Here is a 10953-nt window from a genome sequence, read left to right as displayed (position 1 = left end):
AAAAGCTAAAAATGTGTATTATAAATAAATAAATAAATATGTAGGCCTACTTCCATATAGGCCCGCAAGTTAAGATGTTCAACTGCACACCTAAAGTGTCCCAAATGTTCTCAGTCTTCCCTTCCTATGCTATTTCTGCACCAATTCTCCATTCTGAACTGAAAATATCACGTGATTGATGTGAATCGAAATCATGGCTATTTTTTTCCTTCTGAACTATCACTTAATGCTATAATATCAATAGTCATGTTATTTTCATAACATTTAAAAGTAGAATTTGTAAAAAGTTTTTTTTTTTTATGTAGGCCTATTCTTATGTTAGGCTACTACATACTTGCATTGCAAATGGACAGTTCAATGCTCAGTGGTTTAACCTTATTTGTTTGTTGAGCGAACTAGATCAATGTCACATGATTAATTTGCATACACGGGGATGGGGCGTGTCTGACGCACGCAGGTCGTCACGTTTGTTTTTTACAAATGCGACACAAAGTTTGCTGTTATCAGCCGACATTCTGCTTTCTTGTCTGACTTTATTCAGTGTTGGACCTCAAAATGTCTCTTATGAGTGACTTTACTCCGAATGAGATCCAACAGGTTTTCAAAACTTACCTGGAGAATCCCCTCTTGTCCATCTATAATGACAGTGGTAAGAATTCACTTCTTTTCTGATACTTAACTTATGCATTTTCTACTTTTCACCTGTTGAATATGTTGTACAGTATCTTATAGAATTGTGTGAATATCATGCAGGCATAAACGCAAAGAGATCAATCGTGTTAAAAAGTATGAAAGTGCATCACAAGATTAATCAGAGTTCGAGGTGAGTTTTATTAATGACACATGTAACGTTACAGTCATTATATGAAACAAAAAAACCTGAGTACCAGAATCCCTATAGGATCAAATTAAAATACATCTCTGATTACAGGTACAAATAAATGTGGATTACAAATCTATCTATATAAAAAAAAATGGATTTGAAAAGCTGTATCATGAGAATAAAGATGTGAAGGTGAACTAACATTGTTCATGGGTTAGTGTTTATTATCTGGTGAGGTTTCTCAGGAACCCTTCAAATAAAAAGTCTTGTTTTCTTCTTTATTCAATCCTCTGTGTGGGAACAAGAAGCTGAATTCCTCCAAAATGGTAGATTTGTGAAATTATTTGAGTAAAAATACTTCCGGTACTGTTGTATAAAGTATACGTGCCCTTATCAATCCTCAGCAATTTACACATGAAGTAAGAGTCATGTGCACCACGTTCATGTCAGTGGAAACCGGTTGATCTAGCTGTGAGGTAATTTGTATTAAAGACATGCAATGTTCTCTCTGAAATCGAGCAGATTCACGCAGCAGGATGGATGTTTGATCATAATTGTCATTGATGCATGGATCTGACATTCATTGTGTTTGGTGTGAAAGCTTGTGCTCTTTCTAATCTGTCATTACACGTCCTCTCGTTCCAGTGCGGTTCAGGAGCAACAGAACACAATGTTCCCTTCTAACCCCGTGTGTACTTCACATGCATGCTCTGCTATTCTCTGCACAGATTACCTTGTTTAAACTCAATATGTAATTTTAACTAATGTTAATACCAGTTGGATCAAATATAGTGTTAAATACTGAGGTGACCTTGAGTATACCAACCAAAACACCACAGCACTTTTTAGTAATGGTTCACTCAAAAATTTAAATGTTGTAATTATTTACATCACATCTGTGTGTCTATCTAAACACATATGACTATTTCTTCTGTGAAACACAAAAGGGTAATATTCTGAGAATATCTTATGAAGTTAGTGGGGGACTGGAGCTCCAAAAGGGCATCATAAAAATAGTACATATGACTCGTGCAAATATGTTCCCAGTGATGTGGGCTAAAGTTGATTTGTGGAATGCAAGGGCCAGTTTTTCCCGTTCAGTCCTTGGTATTCGGAGCATAGGGTTCATAGGGAACAGCCCTGAAACCAAACGCGACGGTAAACACCTTTGTGGTGATTATAAATACACGCCATGTCTTGCAGAGCCTGTACTCCGCACGTGCGGAAGCCCCGCCCAACTCAGCGCGTGCGCGTGCTGGCATCACGTGTGGAGGCACGAGCTCACCGTGCGGAAAAATACAACTGCACGAGTACATATACACACACACACACACACACTGTAGTGAAGATGTTTTAAAGTAGCCTACCAAGAAGTTCACTCTAAAGTCGCATGGATATATAATGCTTACCGTTCACTTGTGAAAACATAAGTAAGTAGTTTAATAGGCTAGAATGTGCCTTTTTGATGCATGTTGCTGGGTCATGATGATCTTGAGTCTATTTTGCCGGTGTCTCGTGTTCAGGGTCGTTATAAGGACATTCTTCGTTTGTTTTCGGAACAAAGAGACGAGCGTTCACATTGTTTCGCTTATTGTTGTGGAGCTGCTTGCGGATGAACAGGTGACCAATCAGAGAGCTTATCTGTTTAAATATTAATTTTTCGTTGGCCAGACAACCAATCAACGCTTCGAGCGGGGCGTTCCTCATGAATATGTAATTGCTTAGCCCAATACGCTACGATCGAGTGGATCTCTACGGTGTTGTTTTGGCAGTTTCTCAAACAGGAACAGGAGGTTTAACGAATATAAGCGACATCGCCGAAGCTTGTTTATTTTTCCACGAAAAGATTGAACTAATCATGCCCGGACAGGCGTCGGTAACGGTGGCCCCCGGTTCTCAGAAATCGTTTGTTTTAAAGAAGATCATGAATATTCCGCCTCCAAATATACTGGCGGATCAAGACGACGGTAAGAACCATAAAACATGGCAATATGTAAATAAAACAGGCTACAGATCGTTGTGTTCATCGTGTGTGTTTGTAGTCGTGCACTTGGCTTCACCTCCACAGCTGCCGCGTTCATTGGTTCCTCAAAAGAACAGAAAGTTCCCTCAGAAAAAGTGCTGGTTTATTGACGGTATAAGATGGAAATACCGCGGTTTTTACTATAATAATATCACATTCATGTTTATACTTGATCGTTTTTACAAGTTGCTTCAAATATAAAGGTGTACATGTCAATAAAACCATATAATTTTATATGACGCCCAATTGAATAAACTGCATGATACTTTTTGTTAGTGTTAAGACATTGGGAATAACTGAGGTGCTAAAAACCATTCAAACTCAATCATTATTATAATTTGCCACAGTATTACAATGTTGCTGCCATGGCAATACTGTAGTTGTTTTGACATGTTCTGTGTAATAATACCATGGTATTTATTTGAGGAATCTTAGTGTAATATCAAAACACCATGGTACAAGAATTTTAGCATAATTACTGTATATATGTATATCAAGTTGCCATGGTATTGTCATCTGATACCATCAAAGTAACATGATATTTACCATCAGTGTTCCCACGGTCATGGAAACCCTGGACATCAAATGTTCAAAAGGTGTGGGAACAATGTACTCGACAGGGAACGATTGCCAGATTAATTTGTGTTCAAAGAATATTAGTGTCGGGTAAATTAATAAATGTACATGTAAAGAAATGGAAAAAAAAGGCACATATGCGCCCATAAAACTTAAATAAATTGCAACGTTTTGACCAATGAAGGTCTTTGTCAGGTCTTCATTTTTAAATCAAGATGTAAACCATTATATTAGCAATGGTAATTTTACTAAAAAGTACTTGTGTTTTCACTCAGGGTCTGTAGATTTGTCGGTTATATTCCTAAATGCTGGCGTCAAAGAATATTTTAGTTATTGATCATGTTTTTGTTAACATAATTTACGTATTATCATATTGTGGTTTTACATTCATTTGTCCTTTATGGACATTATTGATAATATTCTTATCGCACATGATAATAACCCGCATCAGATGTGAGTCTGTTTAACTCGTAACTCCCATCTCGATTTAGTGTCAAATGGTTTGTGTTGTTGATTTGACTCAAATCCTTATGTCATTTTAATCTAGTGTATCTTTCTTTTATTTATTTTTTATTAATGGAAGAAAACCTACAGTGTAATCTCATTGAAATTTCTACAACATTGACTTTCTCCTTTAATAGGCTACTTGCCTAGACTTTAGTTTCTCTCTCCCAGATATCGAGCAAAACAATAGGGTTAATATAGTGCTTGTTTAATAAATGTTACGTCCTTCCAGAAATCATTTTAGAATTTTTAATCATATGTGAACTTAAAACATCTTATGTCATTTTAATCTAGTGTATTTTTGTAAGCTCATTGAAGCTGGCATTGAAATGTCTACAACATACGACTTCTCTTCTGCGATATTTGCCTAAACTGTGGTTCCTCTCTCGCAGACATCGAGAAGGAGAAGCAGGGTTCGGCTGGCGATGGGACGTCGGGGGGCAGTGATGTTTTGGAAGGCGTCTCCGCCTCGCTCACGCCCACCATCTGGGACAAGACCATCCCGTACGACGGCGAGACCTTCCACCTGGAGTACATGGACCTGGACGAGTTCCTGCTGGAGAACGGGATCCCCGTCACGCTGGAGGAGGAGCTGAGCAGGAGCCTGGAGGCCGAGCGGCGCGCCAGCGGAGACGCGCAGGAGGACGCCCCGCAGACGTCGCCAAACACACAGATACCTGAGGAGGAGCGGGACGGGGGAGACGAGGAGCCCGAGGAGGATTCGCTCTCTGCGAGTGATGTGGAGGAACAAGAAGTGAGCGATGATGAGACAACAACAGGTGAGGTGACAAAACAAACGCGTTTTATTGGTTTTGTACTGGTTGCACAATATTATGATAAAATAGCTAGTTATTTCTTTAGAAACATGCTAACTCCTCTTAGGCCGTGTGTCCACCAAAGCGTTTTTAGCCAGCTGAAAACGCCGAGCTATGTGCGCTTGAGAGCGTTTGGGAAGCGCAGTTTTTTTTTTTTTTTTTTTTTTTTGAGACGCTTCGTTGCTATGATACAGAATATCCGTTGGTCGGTGTGGTATTAGTCCCGCCCCTCCTCCACTGTGATTGGACGGTTGGGTAAAAAGTGACAGTGATGAGCGCTTTGGTGGACACACGGCCTTAAACCGCTTTAGTTATGTCCCATCAACAGCTTTAATGTGGCTACCTTTTATTAGCTTAGCTTAAAGTGCAGTTAACTAGTGTTTCAGAAGAGGATCTTCATCAGGGTCATTGAGCTTGAGATGTCGTTAGCGTGAACATGCTGTCGGCTCACAGGTGTTTTCTCAGACGCCCTGACAGAATCGCTCTGCTTCCCCCCGCCAGACTCCAGAGCCGAGCCGGAGCGCGTGACGCCGACCCCGATGGACCCCGAGGAGATCGAGGTGAACATCTCCTTCCAGCCGGACCCCACAGACCTGGTCCTGTCCAGCGTTCCCGGAGGAGAGCTCTTCAACCCGCGCAAACACCGCTTCTCCGAGGACGAGCTCAAGCCGCAGCCCATGATCAAGAAGGCCAAGAAAGTGTTCGTTGCCGAGGATGCCAAGGTGAGGCTGGAAACTCTCTGAGAACGAGAAACTCAGTCAGTCTGAACGTGTTTATGAACACCTGGATCTATGAAAAATAATTACAAATCTGATGCTTAGAAGTTAAAATGCTGGTATTTAGCAATCATGCTAGCGTGCTATTTGGTTCTCTTCGCTGCTGATTTCATTATATAAATGGAAAATTCATACTAACTGTTCAGTGGATTAACTTGAAATGCCTGTCGATAACTTCTGATTGATCCATCATCGACTTACACCGTATCCTTACTACACGCGACGCGCGATAAAAGGTTTTTGTCCTAACCAGCCGCGACACGCGATGACTCTATTTTAGAAACGGTTTCTATTTTTCTGCGACGTCGCGCTGGAACAACAAACACAAAATGTGGGAATGATAATCTCAGGTGCTGTTTATGTGCTTTCTTTTATGTTAAAAGCGTGTCATGTGACTTTGAATATCATTTAGTGCTCCAGCTTTGTAGCTGTAAAAGCAACAATGGATAATTCACCTCAGATCTTGAAATTAAACAAATGGAAACAAGAACGTTCAAACTGAAGAAACAAATGTAGTATTTGACAAAGATTGTTTAAGTAATTCAGTAGCCTATGTATTTGAATACTGTTTAAATGGTGTAATATTTGTGAATTTAATTATATACTTCTACATTTTCTTGCGTGTGCCGTCAGGATTAATCTCTGGTGTCGTGCACTCGCCGCGAGACTCCGCCCATGCGCTGTTCTGATTTGTTTTGATAGATTTTGACGCGTCTGGTTAGGACACAGTGTAATATGAAGTATTTAGAGATATCTGTTCAATACATTTCAATTTAAACAACATAGGCTAATAAATAAAAAAGATAAAGATGCCAAAGATAAATATCAAAGATATTTCACTTTTACAAAATAAGAAATATCACTTTTACAAAGATCTTTTATCTTTGGCGCCAAAGACGCCAAAGATAAAAGATGCCCAAGATAAATGTCAACAGAGATAAAGGTGAATTACTCTTCGCAATCCGTTTCGCTTCTGTTATCTACTTTTATATTTGTAACACTGTTATTTTAGAATTATCAATATACCATTCTAGTTTTTTATTAATATTTTTTATTCGGTTTTTATTTTATTTTCAATTTAATTTTAATATCTGACATTTCCAGGTAAAACTGGACATAAACTGTAGGGCTGGACTTGATCTCGATCCGTCATGTATTGACTGGATGAAGTAAAATGGGTGTTTGGTACCAGAGCTTGCTAAAAGTGAATTATTCCCAAAAAGACCATGAACTTGAATCACTAGACTTAATTTTGTGGTTATGTTGTCTTTATTTATCACAATAATGAGCTGCTTTTTCAAATTCTACTTGAGTTTACTTCAAAAGACTCACAATTACTTTTATTAATATAGATGTATATAAGATCAGACTAAAACAAAAATATAAATAATATATATCATTAATGAATATTCATACATTTTAAATATATTTTAGTGAAGAACTACACCATCCATGATCCTGCAGAGAAATATCTCTACTTTTATATTTGTATCACTGTTATTTTAGAATTATTAATATACCATTCTAGTTTTTTATTAATATTTTGAATTTGGTTTTATTTTTTATTTTCCACTTCATTTTAATTAGTCTTTTTTTGTGTGTGTTTTTAAATATGCTTATATTGTAAATATAGTATATATGTCAATGTTATTAATTGTATATATTATAATATATATTTTATAAATATATTTTGAATATATTTTGGTGAAGAACTACACTATCCATGATCATGCAGAGGATCAATAGTATCATTAATATAGTCCTATAATTTTTGTTAATATATTGAATTTTATATATATATATATTGTCCCCTGTCATTTTACTTTTAATTAAATATTTAGTAATTTTGTTGTTTTTAAATGTCTATATATTTTTTTTATAACAGATTTTTTAGTTAGTTTGTTATTTTAGTACTTTAAGTTAAACTAAACAGAAAATTATTTTTATATATATATTTTTGAGTTTAGTTCAGTAAACACTTTTTTTCCATTTTAGTTTGTAAACGGATATTATCCGTGTAATAACTCTCTTTGTTTTGCAGTGAACCTAAATTACCTTGTTTCATACTCACAGTAAACAACTTTAAATCAATATTTTTTAATTATTACATTTTTGCAATATTTAAGGGGATTACATTTCTCGTTAAGTTCACAGCAATCGTCGTTTTGACCGATTTTCAAATACTGTTTTGCTTAAAATAAAACTTTGTAATGTTGTGATTCACCTCGTAAAGTTCTGATTGATTTGGTTCATAGATTGTAACAGTTTTAACAAAGACTTAAAAAAAAAACTTTAGTAAAAATGAAATACTAAGTAGGAGGATTATTTCACATTTAAAATATTATCAGCTGATGCGTTCTTATAATACACGAGACACAGATTATGAAGAGAATCATTTACAGCATGTGTTGTTAGTATTTATAAAACGGTTAGTTACAGTCCTTGATTCTGATTGGTCAATAGCTGTGTTTTATTCACGATAAACCGCTTCACTCAACAGTTCTATGTATCACTACATAACACCCCTAGCAACCACGCTTAGCAACGTAAACACATGTTCTCATTGATATTGTTCATTGAAGCTTATAGAGTAGAGTATTGTGAGTAAGCGAGTGTACCTGCATTTACAGTGATGTAGCATCTTCTTCAGGTCAGTCATATATTCATAATAAACAATCCGTTTGAATGTCCGCTGCGATATCTTGTCCTTTTAACAGTTAACGGTTTTCCCGTGCCCTGACGCACTAATCATTGGTCAGTTGCGTCTTACTTCTCACTGTTCACAACAAGTTTGTCCTTTCAATGTAAAAGTCTTCTCTACTGACTGACTCGCTCATAAAGACAGTCTTTGCCGCCAGCTATTGGTGAAATAATGTATGTAACTTCTGCTGCTGTTCACAGTCAGGGACTATTTTTTCCAGCGGAAGGAAGGCTTTTAGTGATTTTACTTCATGAAAGTTGCATTAATACATATTTTTTCGGCTTTAATATTTGTATTGTGAGGTAACCGTTTTATAAAAGCAATAAGGTACTGGAGGCTAGCGCTGTATCGTGAATAAGTCACGACTGATTTCACTTCGCATCATACCGAACAACGCCCTTCAGCCGTGACTTATTCACCGCACAGTCTTGAGTACCTCATTGCTTACATATAGTGAGTGACATGTGAAGTTAACAGTGAAACCTGTTTCCCGCAGGACGACAAATACTGGTGTCGGAGGAAGAAGAACAACGTGGCGGCGAAGCGTTCTCGCGACGCCCGGCGCCTGAAGGAGAACCAGATCGCGGTGCGCGCCTCGTTCCTGGAGCGGGAGAACGCAGCGATGCGTCGCGAGGTGGCCGAGCTGCGGAAAGACTGCGGCCGCTGCCAGAAGATCATGTCCCTGTACGAGGACAAGTACGGTGCGCTGTGAGGGACACACTCACCCGGACACTCATCACTCACTCCGTGGCCGACGCCAGCGTTCAATAGTGTTTTAGACCAGATCTAACAGAGAAAAGGGCACCATGTAAGATACCACAGCATGACCTTTGACCCCTCATACCTCATCCACGACCCTCAGCGTGGCCCGAGTTTAGAGCTAATTCAGTGTGGAGACGAGATGAAGACGCCAACGTGGGGAAAGGTTTCCATAAGGCGTAAAAAACGAGAGTCTGAGAGCGTGTGGTCCGAGTAGCCGCGACCTCGCGCTAGTTTTGAGTGCGTTCTCTCCCCTTGTTTGCACTCGACACATTATTTATGTTGGTGTACAGGAGGTTTGTTGAAGAAAACACAATATGAAGCTTCTTTTATTCCAGAGTCGAGTGCAGATCGACGACGAAGGGAGTCTGTAAATAAATACGCTTGAGTCTGAGTGTCGTTGCTCTTCCAGGCGGATCTCGGGACGTTTTTTTTAGCTGCGTTTTTCCCAAACGCGACTCGGGACACAGTTGGGCTTTAACTGTGAGCGAGGAATCAAACTGGATCTGTTTTGTTTTCAGGGTTTAATCCAGGGCAATAATACGTGACGCATCTTTACCTCAGATTAGATGTTTCTAACAAGTGGATGTTTTTATCGGTTTTAACTTTAAATGTTGGTGTTTTGTTTTTCGTTTGCTGTCGTTGCGTCCGTTATAAAACACAAGCAATGTTTTTGGGGTCTTTTTATTCTAATTAATAATGCATTCAATATTGCATTTTTAATGCATTAATAATAATAACAATGCATTTTTAGATCAATTCTTGCATTTGTGAACCGTTGTGAAGTTATTTTGACATGTACACCGTGCAGTGAGTCGCTGATATTAGTCTCACTAGTTCTTCGCTGGTTTTTCAAAGGGACGTTTTTTGGTAAAAAATGGCAAAAAGTCATAATGTGCTTCCTGTGTTTTATGGATTTTGATAGATTATTAGTTATCTATGTGGTTTGTTTTATAATAATTAAAATGTATAATATAATAATGATCAACATAAAAAGTCATGATCACAAAGTGTGCTTTCAACTTTTTTTTGTTGAAGAGGATGAAAACATAATTTTTATTTTCATATATATATATATATACACATGTAAATGCATTTTAAAAGCTGATGTAATCAGGATTGTGTTTCTGTAAAACGGGTTACAAGCACTTACAGGCAAAAATATCGTATAATAACGAGTCGTTGGTGCATGCTGATGTCATAGTGATGTCACAGTGGGCGTGTCCTTCTCTTCCATATAAACTTGCATATTTTGGTGTTTTTGTTGTTTTAAATGCTCTTTTTTTTTTACTCCTGTTTGATTTCATTTCATTCTTCAAACCAAACAATACAAAACTTTCTCCTGTCAGTCACTGTGTTTTTAATGAAGTTTGAATTTCTAGGCCGATTATTTTATTGATTTAAACTGAAATTGTAACGTTTGTTTTCATTTAAATCTGTTACATAAACTCCAGACTGTGTCAGACTCTGAAGCTCAAATGTAGCAAACTCGTTTTTGTCGGTAATAAAACCATTTAACTTGCATTTTTTTAAAATATATGTGTGTTTTTTTAAACAGTGATGTGTTGTTTTTATAAAAAAAAAAGACACTTTCCTCGTGTTATGCAGTATGTTTTATGACTGTATCTTGTATCATGCATATTAATAAAGGAAGATATAAATGATCTAACCTTGTTGATGTCATGATGGATGTGCGCTGTGATTGGCTGTTGCTGGTGACGTCACGTGCGCTAGACATTGCAGTGGCGACAGTGATGAATGAATGACCTTGCGCGTGCACGCGAGCATCTGTGCACAGTAATGTTTTCATTTAGCGCGATTTTCAATGCTGCGATGCTTTTCCATTATTATTCAATGTAAACACGCGCTAGACGGACACGTTGAATCGTTGCGCTCACGCGCGCATGGCGTGGCGTTCTAAAGAACGCGGAGCTCAAGTTTTAAGAAGTTCGGCTTTTAAAAAACGCGTTTTTCGT

General features: G+C 37.8%; 1 protein-coding gene across 4 annotated transcripts; it reads left to right on the top strand.

The window, feature by feature from the left end:
* The first annotated feature begins 429 nt into the window (after positions 1–429).
* On the top strand, positions 430–10641 carry tefb (TEF transcription factor, PAR bZIP family member b). 4 transcript variants are annotated; one of them, XM_079616936.1, is made up of 4 exons: positions 430–649; positions 4319–4705; positions 5243–5463; positions 8715–10641. In XM_079616936.1, exons 1-4 carry the CDS (start codon positions 556–558, stop codon positions 8928–8930), a joined length of 918 nt encoding a protein of 305 aa, XP_079473062.1. In that variant the 5' UTR covers positions 430–555; the 3' UTR covers positions 8931–10641. The 4 variants fall into 4 exon arrangements, with proteins under 4 accessions (XP_079473062.1, XP_079473060.1, XP_079473059.1 ...); XM_079616934.1 differs by having other exon boundaries at positions 464–649; positions 5195–5463; XM_079616933.1 differs by lacking the exon at positions 430–649 and adding an exon at positions 2564–2790 and having other exon boundaries at positions 5195–5463.
* The last annotated feature ends 312 nt before the right edge of the window (positions 10642–10953 follow it).

This window comes from Phoxinus phoxinus (genome assembly GCF_949152265.1).
Source record: "Phoxinus phoxinus genome assembly, chromosome: 1".
Taxonomy (NCBI): Eukaryota; Metazoa; Chordata; class Actinopteri; order Cypriniformes; family Leuciscidae; genus Phoxinus; species Phoxinus phoxinus.
The sequence above is the reverse complement of the archived record's forward strand: the minus strand, read 5'-3'. Positions and strand labels throughout refer to the sequence as shown.